General features: G+C 43.0%; 1 protein-coding gene across 2 annotated transcripts in view; it reads right to left on the bottom strand.

Moving 5' to 3' along the window:
- NCF4 (neutrophil cytosolic factor 4) overlaps positions 1–14606 on the bottom strand; it is a 185540-nt gene that overhangs the window by 69978 nt on the left and 100956 nt on the right. For both annotated transcript variants that reach the window (XM_068251953.1, XM_068251952.1), the window contains exons 2-6: positions 12897–12966; positions 10589–10673; positions 8931–9084; positions 7155–7225; positions 1907–2034 (exon numbers count right to left, since the gene is read on the bottom strand). In XM_068251953.1, coding sequence (XP_068108054.1) covers positions 1907–2034; positions 7155–7225; positions 8931–9084; positions 10589–10673; positions 12897–12928 — 470 coding nt within the window. In that variant the 5' untranslated portion in view covers positions 12929–12966. The remainder of the gene's footprint in view (positions 1–1906; positions 2035–7154; positions 7226–8930; positions 9085–10588; positions 10674–12896; positions 12967–14606) is intronic.

The raw sequence follows: 14606 nt of genomic DNA on the forward strand, positions 1-14606 counted from the left end.
TCCTAGAAACAAAGCTGGGCCTTATTCAAACCACACCCAAATCAACATGTAATAAATGATATGTCTTATAAGTTGTATAAAGATGTTACATAAGATTTCTATTCAGTCATTTTCTAAAACCTTGCGAGAGAAAGATGAACAAGCCATAAAGGGACTCAACATGAAAATATTTGTAAAAACGTACTACCCAAAATATTGCAAGTTCCACCAGTCTCATACACACCTCCCTAAAAGCTCCTCACACAAGTGCCTGGTAGCGTGCAGTACACTTCTTCTAAAGTACTTATGTATCCACAGTAAACAATTGTCTTGTATTTTAAAGCAGGACTGTTAGCCATAAAATCAAATTCAGTTACCCACTGCTCTGCGTTTATTATGCAGTCTACAACCTGACCCTGCATGGCAAGCAATCCAATATCATCATAAATGAGTCTGCTGTAATGAATCTTATCTCAGTCGGCCTGGCTCTATCTGGTAAATTACCGGAGAGAGGGAAGCTTTTTATCTCTCCTCCCCCACATTCCTGCTCCTCACTGATTGGCTGAGGGCAGAACAGTGTGACAGGAGGCTGAGAAGGGAAATACACCTCACCCCTCTGCAGAAGCTGCTGAAATACGATCTATGCTGTGCTCACATGTGTTAACAAAGCAAGCCAGATATGACAATGCAGTTTCAACAGAGATTAGTGGGAAGAAGGCCTTGCACTGCATTTATCTACTTACATATGTGATTTTTTTTCCTAGGATAGTATGGCTGTCCCTGCTGCTTTAAAAGATACCTGTACTAAGAGACGTACAGAAATTCTCATTGCCTTGCTGGAACATGCACAATAAGGTATTACTTTGAGTTCACTGCCTCTACAGAAGTTCCAGATCAGAACTTTCCTTTACAGCCCACATCCAAGGTATTGCCAGATCCTGCAACTTCCACCTCCGCAACATCTCCAAGATCCGCTCCTACCTGTCCCCTGACACCACTAAACTCCTTATCCACGCCCTTGTCATCTCCCGCCTAGACTACTGCAATTCTCTTTTGTCTGGCCTCCCCTCTAACCATACTGCCCCACTTCAATTGGTAATGAATGCGGCAGCCAGACTGATACATTCTTCTCATCGCAGCGCCTCTACAACTCTGCTCTGTAAAGCATTACACTGGCTCCCCATCAGCTTTAGGATCAATTTCAAAATCCTGTGCTTGGCTTACAAATCAGTGCACAAGACCTGCCCGACCTACATCTCTGATCTGATCCACAGGCACATACCAGCCCGCCCCCTCCGATCCTCCAATGACCTGCGCCTAGTCGCACCACGCATAACTCAGTCACATGCACGATTGCAGGACTTCACCAGGGCTGCCCCTACTCTCTGGAAATCCCTCCCACCAGCCGTCAGACTCGCCCCCACCTTTAATACCTTCAAACAAGCTCTCAAGACTCACCTCTTCATGCTCGCATACCCCCCTACACCAGCATCATAATATGTTCTGTTAGACCCCCTCTCAAAAGATGCACCTATTGTCTCCACCCCACCCTTTAGATTGTAAGCCTCCGGCAGGGCCCTCCTCCCTAATGTATCCAGCTTGATTATGCAATCTTACTCGCAACCACCCCTCTTGTAGACTCGAACAGTCTCTATTTTGACCTATGACACTGTATTGTTATCAAATCATTTGCATGATCTTGTTTTGTTGTGAGTTTCCGTATGTTCTACCTGTATGTTAACCCACTTATCTATTGTGCTAATATGTTGGCGCTTTATAAATACAATAAATAATAATAATCATAGAAACTTCGACCATTGAAGATAGACACAGCAAGACAATTAGCGTTTTCAGGTAAAAATGTCATCACAATGTCTCTCATGGCACAAAGAATAAGAATATTCAAGCTATAAAGAAGAAGTCGTACATTTTTCGCGTTGGAGGGCGTAACCTGCGCAGAGCGCGCGGCACCCTTTCACTGTCTGCTTGCGTTTGGCAGAAAAAGATCCGGAGGTCGTCATCCAGAAGAAGCCAGACTGGGCAATTCAGCAGAACCTGTAAGAAAGGTTTTGTGTTACTGAGGACATGCGTTCAAGGGGGATGAAACGCAAATCTCATCTAAGGGCTAAAGCATCAAACACAGCATAAAACTAATAGTAATAAAATATACTGCACATGGATGGTCTCCAAGTTACTGAAAGGGTTAACACTCAAACTTCTACTTCACTCAGAAGTAAATTGATCAAATTCCTCTGCTGTATCTGGGGAAGGAAAGGGGGGGGGGGGGGGGAGGTGGAGCTGGGAAATTTCTCTGCTTTGCACAGCAATTTCTTAATTACATGACAATCTGATAATTAGTATCACCATGTTATCAATTAATTTCAGTGAAGTGTAAATATTTCTTCAAGTGACTTGATGTCGGTCTTTTACTGATTTCTGTTTTTCTTTTGTTTTTGTATTTTTTTTTTAGTAGTTGTTTTTTCCCCCCTTCCTTTAATGTATTATTATTATTAATGTACCGTGTATAGTTTTAGAACAAAATGTTTTGGAACAAAAATTCTAAAACATAGGTGCCCATTCATCGCTCGATTTTCCATTGAGAAATTAAGCATTCAACTTTAACCACTTCACCACTGAGGGGTTTTACCCCTTGAACACCAGAGCAATTTTCACCTTTCAGCAGTGCTGCTCGTAATGGAAAAATCTACGCTTACGGATCATTACGCGTAATTTTACGCTATTACGCATTACGCAATTACGGTTACGGCGAAGGAAATTATCTACGGTACATCACTGTAATTACGCGTAAACGTACGCAATTACGCGTAAGGATACCGTAATGAAGGCGCTTACACTACGATGTTACGCGTAGTGCCGTAATACCCATTAATGCGTATTTTTTGACGCATGCGGACGATATGTACGCAATAGCCGTCAATGTGACAGTTATTGCGTACATATCATTCGTATGCGTCAAAACGTACGCTTATACTGAAGGGCGGGAGAAGATACTATTGGTTGCTTAGGATGTTGACTGATTGGCTACTCTTAGAAAATGGGAGATTTTACGTTAGTAATTACGCGTAAAATTACGCGTAAGTGTTCGTAAAATTACGCATGCCTAGCAATTACGGTGGACAGTGTAATTACGATACCACTTACGGTCTTACGCGTAAATAATTACGCGTAAGACCGTAAGTTACGCGTAACGCTTAGGCGTAAATTTACATTGAATTACGATGCGTAATTACGCTCATGCGTAATTTCGGCCCAGCACTGCCTTTCAGCGCTCCTTCCATTCATTCGTCTATAACTTTATTATTACTTATCACAATGAAATGAACTATATCTTGTTTTTTTCGCCACCAATTAGGCTTTCTTTAGGTGGGACATTATGCCAAGAATTATTTTATTCTAAACTAGCTGATTGCCCGGCGTTGCCCGGGTATGTATTTGGCTAGTGTTGGCTCCGCATACTTATTCTAACCCTAACACACAATTACTCAATGACCAAGTTTGTGAGCTTTGCGGTCTTTGGTATCAATAATCTGCATTGAAATGAAACAAATCTGATTGGCTGTGTGTGGCTCCACCCCCTTTTCTGAATTTGAACCCCAGTCACCCAATAACCAACTGTACCAGGTTTGAGGCCTGTGCCATTAACAGTGCAAGAATGGCAGCAATTAAATATTCCCCTAGAAAAGCAACAGGTGAAGTTTGATTCACTTTTGTAGGCTCCACCCACTTTTCTGAATATTAATCCCAGTCACCCAGTGACCAACTGTGCAAAGTTTAAAAACCCTGCCATTAACAGTATAAGAATGGCTGCAGTTTACATTTTCCCACTGAAATTTGTATTTGTCTCCACCCACTGATGACCCGGCGTTGCCCGGGTATGTATTTGACTGGTGTTGGCTCCGCCCACTTTCTAACCCTAACACACAAACACTCAATGACCAAGTTTGTGAGCTTTGGGGTCCTTGGCATCAATAATTTGTATATTTCCAAAGAAATTAAACAAATCAGATAGGCTGTTTGTGGCTCCGCCCCTCTCCAGCATTTGAACCCCAGTCACCCAATGACCAACTGTAGCAGGTTTGAGGCATCTGCTATTAACAGTGTAAAAATGGCAGCAATTTAAATATTCCCCTTGAAAATCAATAGGTGAATTTTGATTGGCTATTATAGGCTCCACCCTCTTCCCTGAATATTAATCTCAGTCACTCAGTGTAAGAAAAGCTGCAGTTTACATTTCCCCATGTAAAAAGTTAGTTGTTTTTGGCTCCGCCCACTATTTCTAATCTTGACATAGTCACTTAATGACCAAGTTTATGAGCTTTGGGGTCCTTGGCATCAATAAGTTGCATTTTACCATTTAAATTAAACAAATCTGATTGGCTGTTTTTGGCCCGCTCCTTTCAGAATTTAAACCCCAGTCTCCCAGTGACTGACTGTAGCAGATGTTAGGCCTCTGCCACTAAGAGTGCACGAATGGCAGCAATGTAAATATTCCCCTTGAAAATCAAAAGGTGAATTTTGATTGGCTGCTGTAGGCTCCACCCACTTTTCTGAATATTAGTCCCAGTCACCCAGTGGCCAACTGTGTCACGTTTGAGAACCCTGCCAATAACAGAATGGCTGAAATCAATCTAACAAATCTGATTGGCTGTTTGTGGCTCCACCCCTTTAGTGAATTTGGACCCCAGTTACCCAGTGACTGACTGTATCAGGTTTGAGGCCTCTGCCACTAACAGTGTAAGAATGGTAGCAATGTGAATATTCCCCTTGAAAATCAATAGGTACATTTTGATTGGCTGTTGTAGGCTCCACCCACATTTCTGAATATTCATCCCAGTCACCCAGTGGCCAATCAATTGTGTAAAGTTTGGGAACCCTACAATGTAAAAAATGAAGTTGTTGGCACCGCCCACTTTTTCTAACCTTGACATACAGTCACTCAATTATCAAGTTTATCAGCTTTGGGGTCCTTGGTATCAATACTTTGTATATTCCCATTGAAAAACAAACAAATCTGGCTGTTTGTGGCTCCGCCCCCTTCCTGAATTTGGACCCTAGTCACCCAGTGACCAACTGTACCAGGTTTGAGGCATCTGCTATTAACAGTATAAGAGAATGATAGCAGATGAAATATTCCCTTTGAATGAGGTGATTTTTTATTGGCTATTGTAGGCTCCACCCACCTTCCAAAATCTTAATCTGTCACCCAATGACCAACTATGCAAAGAACCCTGCCATTAACGGTGTAGGAATGGCTGCAATTTATATTTTCCCAGTAAAAGTTGTTTTGGCTCCGCCCACTTTTTGTAACATTGACACGCAGTCACTCAATGACCAAGTTTGTGAGCTGTCAGGTTCCTGGCATCATAAATGTGTGAATGGACGCAGTTTATACACCAAGGAAATCTGATTGGCTGTATGTGGCCCCGCCCCTTTAGTGAATTTGGACCCCAGTTACCCAATGACCGACTGTAGCAAGTTTGAAGCCTCTGCCATTAAAAGTGTAAGAATAGCAGCAGTTTAAATATTCCCCTTGAAAATCAATAGGTGAATTTTGATTGGCTGTTGTAGGCTCCACCCATTTTCTTGAATCTTAATCACATTCACCCAGTGACCAAGTGTGGCAAGTTTGAGACCCCTGCGATTAACAGTCTAAGAATGGCTGCAGTTTACATTTTCCCATTTAAAATGAACGGCTGAAATTTGATTGGCTGTTTTATGCTCCGCCCACTTTTCCTGGATTTGTAACCTAGGTCACCAAGTGACCAACTGTGCCAAGTTTGGGGACTCTGGCTTGATTACTGTGAGAATGGCAACCTTTTACATTTTTTCCATTGACTTGAATGGGTGGAATCTGATTTGCTGTTTGTAGCTCCGCCCAGGTGTGCAGGGGGGCCACGAGACCCCCAGAACATATCATCCCAGGTAGTAAGGGATCTGTGTACCAAGTTTCGTTCAAATCGGTCATGCCGTTTTCGCGTAAACACGGCACATACATACATACATACATACACACACACACACATCCGATTTTATATATATAGATGTGTTTTAATGGGAAAATAGGAAAAATTTATTATTTTTCAGTTTTCGGCCTTTATAGTTTTCAAATAATGCATGCTACTGTAATTAAAACCCATGAAATGTATTTGCCTATTTGTCCCGGTTATAAAACCGTTTAAATTATGTCCCTATCACAATGTTTGGCGCCAATATTTTAATTGGAAATAAAGGTGCATTTTTTTCAGTTTTGCGTCCATAGTTTATAAAGTAACAGTGTTATACCCTCTTGACATAAATATTTAAAAAGTTCAGTCCCTAAGGTAACTATTTATGTATTTTTTTTAATTGTAATTTTTTTATTTTTTTTTTTAATTACAAAAAAAAAAAAAATTGAGGAGTGTGGGAGGTAAGGAGTTAATTTTTAGTGTAAAACCAATTTATTTGTATGTAAAAAATGCTTTAGGGTGTAGTTTTACTATTTGGCCACAAGATGGCAACAGTAACTTTTTGTTTAATGCAACCTGCAAGCGTCCTTCCGGACGCTTGCAGGAAGTACTAGGAGGCTGAGAAAGTTTTTTTTTTTTCTTCACAATGATCGCGCTGCTTAGCGGATAAGCAGCGGATCATTGCGGGGCTTAGATCAACGAACGGGAATGGATTTTCCCGTTCATTGATCTCCGGGCGAGCGGGCGGCGGCGTGTTTACCCGCGGGAGTGCACGCTAGAGCAAGCGGGAGCGCGGGCAGCGGCGGGAGCGCGGAAAGTACGGATTTCTCCGTCCCTGGGGGTGAAAGGATGGAAAAAGGGACGGAGAAATTCGTACGGGCGGGGGTACAGACTTGGTTAATGGTTGATTAAAAACTAGTGTTTTGCTACCATGATCTGAAACCAAAAAATTGTGTAGATCGAAATCATGTTAACAGTAGTCGATATTGTCCATCCTGCTCGATCAAGTATATTTGTTGATTTGTGCAGATATTGCAATTTCCATCGATCACGCAGAATGGACCATAATCGACTGCGGTCCAGTAAATTGATTAAATTGAACAGAAAAATCAAGTAATGTATGAGCACCCTAAAGCAGTACATGATCAGTTATCATTATATAAAAGCAGCGAACATAAAAACACAATCATCGAGGTATACAGGTCGTACCTTCATGTAGGCATTGAGGAGAGGGATACGATTCTCAGCAATGTCTTTCTTGTTACCAACAAAAATCTTTGCTGTAAGAGAGGACACAGGTGTGAGGGGAACCACATAGCCATTATTGGGGTACATATGAAAAGGGTGTTCTGGTAATTATGGCACCAGATGAAAGAGGAAAATCATTGCCAATTGGTAACTTTGGTAATTTTAGCAATATTCAGCTATAGCCCTCCCTAACCATTTAGTCATACGAACCCTTCACTACTCAGCCCTGCCACAATCTCACATGGTAGCAGTGGCGTAGCTAAGGAGCTGTGGGCCTCGATGCAAGTTTTACATGGGGCCCCCCCAACCACTCTATATACATAGCAATTGGTACGGCGCACCAAAACCTGCCAAGGACAACCACAGTGTCAGAGGAGCAAGAAGGGGATGGGGAACAGTTTGATAATGATTACTACTATTTAAAACATCTATAGAAGTGATTATTACCAGCGCAGGGCCTATAGAAAGCTAATATTGTGCTTGAGAGAGGGCCGCCTTGGGGCCCCTCTGACCCAAGGGCCCCGATGCAGTCGCTACCTCTGCAACTCCTATTGCTACGCCACTGCGTGATAGCCAAACTGTGTACACTGCTCAGGGATGCCCACTGCTGTCAGACGATCGGCTAAATATTAGCTATCCCGGTTAGCACTCCCAGTGCCAAAATTAGTCAGTAGGCCATAGCCACAAATGACATTGTTATCTTTGGGGGTGAAGTTTGAAATGACCCATGGCCCATATGCGATACATTTTTTTTCTCCTAGGTGATGAAATCTTTACATCGTGTATATAAAAATGCTTTATAAACCACCCGCAAGTAATAAAATACTCAACATAATTTTGATAGTACTTCTTCATCTACTTTTTGCTACTTTTTTTCAGTCACAAAGTGCTGAAAACTTATTTGAAAAAGGAGTTGAAAAATTATCTCCTAGGAGAAAACTCAGGAGAAAAAGTTAATTGCATATGGGCCCATGTGTCATAATAATTACCTGCTTTAACTTATTCTCAAATCTTAAATACAGATTTAATCGTGATATAGGGCTCTCGAGGGCTGGAGCTGGACAGCTATGAATTAAACTTCTTCTTTCACCTAAAGAATATTGCAAAAATTAAGCACCTCATTCCTTCAGAGGATTTCCAACCCTAGTTCACGCCTCACATCACAGCTGGACAACTGCAATGCCCTCTATGCTGGCCTTCCAAGCAAAGACCTACACCACCTGTAAGTACAGAATGCTACCACAAAACTGTTAACTAGCCACCATTGCCACATAACACCAAACCTTCGCTCACTACACTGGCTACCCATAAAATGGAGAATCCTTGTCAAAATTGTCATGCTAACATCCAAATCCCTACACAACCTAGGCCCTGGATCCCTGAAGGATTTGTTGCCACTTTGTCACACCACCCACAACCTCAGTCAGATCAAAAGGGTCCAATAACTTGACCACCCCCAGAGTTCACCTAAAAATATTGGGAGCCAGAGCTTCCCGTCATGCTGCCCCTACTCTATGGAATGCCTTGCCAAACTTAATCAAGACAACTCCCACCCTGGACACATTTCAATCAAAACGGAAAAGCCCCCTGTTTAGTCTGGCATTTAACATCACATAACGTTTTCACCCTGTATACATCACTATGTGGTGATCTGAGACAAGCTTATGCGCTTTGGGTCCTATGGCAGAAAAGTGCTTTTATGTTGACGTCAGATCAGTAAACACTTCCTTCACGTACGTGGCAGAGGTGGCAGAGAGCAGCGGTAGGAAGCGTCTCCATTCTCTGGTCCATAATTCTCCTCCAGCTTTGTGTGCAGAGCAAAGAACTGGCTGTATCTTCTGTAGATGAAATACTTACTGCCACTTATTGTTTTTACTTCGATTACAAACGTCTGCAAAAAACATCACATTGTGTGAGGAAAGGACACTAAGTAATATTCTTGGAAAAATAATTTGAAAGAGAATACAGAAAGACCCAGAACGACCTAGAGCCACTCTTAGTGAAGTAAAAATGGGTCCTCCATAAAATAGTTCACCTGAAGGGCAACCAAGCACAAGGGGGTTGGGGAACATAAGCCCACTCCACATGGGTGTGGATGAGATACTACACCAGGGCTCAATTTTCCATTAGGCACTCTAGGCGCTTGCCTACAGGCACCTTATGTGGGAGACCGCCCCCACCCCCGATCACTGACCTCAGGAGCTTACAGTCTAATTCCTGCCTCATATCACTGACCTCAGGCACTTACACCCCAATCCTTGTCATGTCACTAAGCATGACATGACACAGTGATTGTGAGAGATTCCAAGGACAGTTAGTGATGTAAGGTATGGATTAGAGTTCCGAATATTTTGGAGGTGTGGCCTGCATTCAGGGGCAGAGCTTATGGCACCAGAACACCTGTGCCTACAGGCCTCTGATAGTGTAACTGGTGAACACCGCTCTACTCCACAAGTTCGCTGCAGTGCTGGACTGGGGAGCAAGTCCACAATCATCAAGAAAGGAAAAGGTGGTCCGCACTTGTCAGCACGACAAACTTTATAAATGGACGTATCCAATAACACCTACAGCAGGCATCAAGGCTGACATGTTTCGGACATCAGTCCTTACTCATAGCCTACAGGCCTATCTATGCGTTGTAAATTTTGCCCTTTCATACGCAATACTCACATTTAGCCTGGAGCTCTAGTGGTCAGTTCGGAAACTGCAGGGGAGACGTGAGGATGCAAGTTGGAGCGAGGAGAGATAGCTATGCTTTTACTGACAAGCTCAAACATGCGCTCTGCATAGGGGGCCCCACACAGTACTGTATATCACCCGTGGATAAGCCGACTCCCCACTTTGACCCACCACCACTTGACAAACATTTTCCACCAGGACCGACTGACCCAAACAAGCAATATTGTCCAGAACTCGCTGAAATTGAACACTGGGTCCTAGTCGTGGGCCAAACTCAATGTCTACTGGCCACGTTCCTACCTTATAATGTTCCCTGGTGTCTAATGGGCCCCCTCCAACCCCTATACAGTTCCCTGGTGTCTAGTGGTCCTCCCTCCCCGTTCAGTTCCCTGGTGTCTAGTGGCCCCCAGCCTCCCCTTTACAGATCCTTAGTGTTTAGTTACTTTCCCCTACCCCCCCCCCCCCCCCATATGGCTTCCCTGGTGTACTGGGGCTTCACCTCCAATATAGCTTCCCTGGTGGTCTAGAGTGTTCCAAACATAATGCAAAGTGGGGAAACCATTTGGAGGCCAAATTTAGTGGCTCTGAGGGCCAGATTTGGCCCGCGGGCCAGAGTTTGATATGTATGCCCTACAATGAGAGGAAACCTGGGTAAGGAACTGATGGTTGCTGATGGCTCGTATCGGTGTGACAAGTTTAGCGACATGGCTGCTTACACAGTACACTGAGAACCCGCTCCTCTCCTCCACATCGGCAATATGAGCCGCCACGGCCACATCTCCCGGCAGCTGGTCATAATCACTGGATGGGAAAAGAAGCCATAGATACATCAGGAGCTGAACCAGATCAAAGACCCAATTTTTAAAGGACACTTAAAATTAGAGAGATATGGAGGCTGTTATTATTACTCACTTTAAATACAGAAAATGCACCTGCATGGTTGTTGTGCCCATACACTGCTTGACGTGTTGTCTGGGAGGTTATTTATCTAGCTATTTAACCGCTTATGGGCGGCGGCGATTGAAATCTATGCCCTGTTTTGATCCCCTAATTCCTACAAGGGTGCTGATTTCACCTCACCGCCGCCGCGTGTTCTCGTCGATTTCGTGGCTCTCACCGATCGCGCCGCTATCTCCCAGCCACAGTTCACTTGCCCTGCCATCTCTATGACAGCAAAGCTCTGTGAGCTGGTCAGGAGCCGCTTTCATTGGCTCCTGACCCTGTCATCAATGTAAGCGACTCCCATTGGCTCACATTGATCACACGGTCAGGAGACAATGAAAGCAGCTCCTGACCGGCTCACAGGGCTCTGCCGTCATAGAGACGGAAGAGTGGGTGGCCTGAGGCAACGGGTGTGCAGCGTGTGCAGCGATTTAGAAAAAAATAATTCTTAGCAAAATGTACCACCCAAAGAAAGCCTAAATGGTGGCGGAAAAAACAAGATAAAGATAATTTCATTGTGATAAGTAGTGATAAAGTTATTGGCGAATGAATGGGAGGTGAAAGTTACTCGGATGCATAAGGTGAAAAAACGCTGAAGGCTGAAGTGGTTAAAAGGCAACTAAATTGAGGGATATAGAGATGGATTTGACCACTCTGCGACCACCTAATGCCGATTGGGGTCAAGAGCGGTGGGCGAGGATTAGCAGGGAACGAGCGCGCCCATGTGCGTTCGTTCCCTGCAGAGACACGGAGCGGAGTCCGTGATCAGTGTGCCAGCCTGCGATTGCGGCTGGCAGACTGTTAGACAAATAAAAAAAGCTGTTATTTACTTGTACAGCACTGCGATCTGCAGCAGCGCTGTACGGGGGACGGCTCTGTCACTGAGCTGTCCCCTCGATTGGCTCACAGGACAATCCCTCTCTTAGGCTGTTGCTTATGAGAGGAGATGATGATGATTGGCTCTCCAGGAGGTGGAAAGGAGGGTGGAAGGAAAATTTTAAAGAAAATAGAAGTAATAAATAATAACTAATTTAATAACAATAAAATTAATTAAAAAAAAATACAAATCACAGCAGTAATCAGAGCCCACTAACATAAAGCTCTGTTGGTGGCAAAAAAAGAGGGCAGATTGATTTGTGTGCTGAGTTGTATGGCCGTGCAGCAAGCTGTTAAAGCTGCAGGGTACTGAACTGTAAATAATCGCCTAGTCACTCGGGGGGGGGGGGGGGGGGTGTAAGCCTGTGGTCCTCAAGAGGTTAAGCAATACCATTTGCCTGGCAGCCCTGCTGATCTCTTTGCCTGCAGTAGTGTCTGAATCACTCACCAGAAACAAGCATGTGGCTAATAAAAGTATGAGAGGGAGAGAATCAGCAGGACAGCCAGGTGATATGCATTGTTTAACAGGAAATAAATATGGAAGCCCCCATATCCCTCAATACATTCCCATATGTCCTTTAAGCACATACAGTAAGCATAATCTGTGTACCCTGCTGTGCTCACTGGTAGTTACTATATGGCATATCTACCATTAAAGGGAATCTGAAGTGAAACTTATAATGAATGGTATGTGTAGTACAGCTAAGAAACAGAACATTAGTAGCAAAGAAAAGGAGTCTTATATTGTGTCCAGTACAGGAAGAGTTAATAAACTTCACTTATTCTATGCAAAAGAGCTTCTCTGAGCTCTCCGACCCAACTTTGGTCGGCTACAGTGCTATTTTCTGAAGCACTTATACATAAAAAAGTGAAAGACAACTTCAGATAAGATTTTACTGCAGGGAAGTTCAAAGGTTCATTAGCTCTGCTCTGTTTCAGTTTAAAATGCTGAGTGTAGTTTTTAGACTGCAAATATTAGAGAATGATGCAATGTTATAAAATATCTATAGAACGGAAAATAAAAATATGAGGTGCTTTTCTTTGCTACTGATGTTCTATTCATTATCCATACCACACATACAATTTATAGCATACGTTTTGCGCTTCTGTGTCACTGTAAATGCTGTGCTAATAAAACCCTACATCATTGTAACTCTTAGCTGCATTGCTTATCTAGGTAAAATGATACAGAAACCCGTTACTTACCTCTCACCCCTGAGCTGACGAGGAAGGGACATCGCAGACTGATCGCGGTTTGGTCGTGAAATAATAAAGCCTATAAATAACAGCCAGACATGATCAGATATAGCATTAGTGCTTCGAGAAAGATAATATTGTCTCTATTCAGTAAGACATATATACAGTTTTATATACAAGGCTCACAGTTTTATATCAGAGTTAATAGGCCTCTGATATGAGACTGCTGTGGACGGTATGCAACAGAATTCAGGTCTGCAGTGGGTTAGAGATCGGGCAATTCACTCAGCAGACTAAACCTACAAACGTACACACTATGTTTTAAAGTGGACCTAAACTCAGAACCTCCTCTCTGCTCATAATAACCTTTCAAGAAAAACATTTCTTTGTTACAGCTGATACAAATTCTGCAATAAATCTGCAGTGTGTCTACTTCCTTCTTCCATGGAAGCCGACAGAGTTAACATCATGTGTTTATAAATTGGCTGGTTTGCTGAGGCAGCCAGCTGACACAACTGAGAGATCAAATTACAACTTGTGATTAGTCACAGATGAGCGGGAATTACACAGACTAAACTCTAAATACATACAGGGTGCATTTCTCTATGCTTTCCTTCTGCCCTGTGCAAGGTCCATTTTAATTTGTCAAATCAATCGTTAGTGATCATTTCTGGCATTGTTATTCGCAATTATGATGCAAAGTCGTATTACGAAATTTGGGGAAAATTGTAATTCATTTTGTATGCAAATGTAATCAGGAACCGTAGTTTTGCTGAATTTTCACGTAATTTCGTGCTGACTTTATTGGTTAATAGCAAAACCCACATACATGCTGTCACCAATATTCCCCTTAATATACGTAGCAATTGTGGTGACGATGGCCTGTATGGGGACTTTGCTATTGAACACTAAAGTCAGCACGGAATTACGTGAAAATTCCGAGAAATTACGACTGAATTACACAAAATCAATTGCATTTCCAAATCGTAATCACATATGGCCGCAATTACGAAAAATTGTGCGGAATTGCACGTAATCATAATTGACAGATTACTATTATCACTAGTTATAGAATATCATTAATTATACAGATCTTCAATAGTAGATTATCGATTTGAGAATTATAACCATATTTTACTATACCCCTCTGTACCCCAATTCTCACACTAACCATCCGCTAGTTACCATCCCCCACCTACTAACACTAACCACCCCCATAACTACCCCCCACTCCCCGCGGCTTTACACCGGACTTCCGCTACAGTGTAGCCAGACTCTGGTGAACTGCTGGTCCCAGCATGCCTGCCGCTATTTCTGTTCACTACGTAGTGGCGAAACGCTACAGCCGCAATTTCCCACGCTCTCCCGCACCCAACTTCCCAGCCATAGCTGGTATTACTTTATTTTATTATTGGCACCCATGGCGGCTCCTTAATTTCCCCAGGCGTCGCTTGTGCCCAAATAGTCAGTTTCGGTGTTGTCACCTAGTGTTGTGACAAAGTTGTTGGTGATGTCACTACAGACGACTGACGCTATTGCTATTCTTAAAGAGGAATTCCAGTGAAAATAATGTAATAAAAAAAGTGCTTCATTTTTACAATAATTATGTATAAATAATTTAGTCAGTGTTTGCCCATTGTAAAAGCTTTCCTCTCCCTGATTTACATTCTGACATTTATCACATGGGGACATTTTTACTGCTGGCAGGTGATGTAGCTG

The sequence above is a fragment of the Hyperolius riggenbachi genome, chromosome 9 (genome assembly GCF_040937935.1).
Source record: "Hyperolius riggenbachi isolate aHypRig1 chromosome 9, aHypRig1.pri, whole genome shotgun sequence".
Lineage (NCBI taxonomy): Eukaryota > Metazoa > Chordata > Amphibia > Anura > Hyperoliidae > Hyperolius > Hyperolius riggenbachi.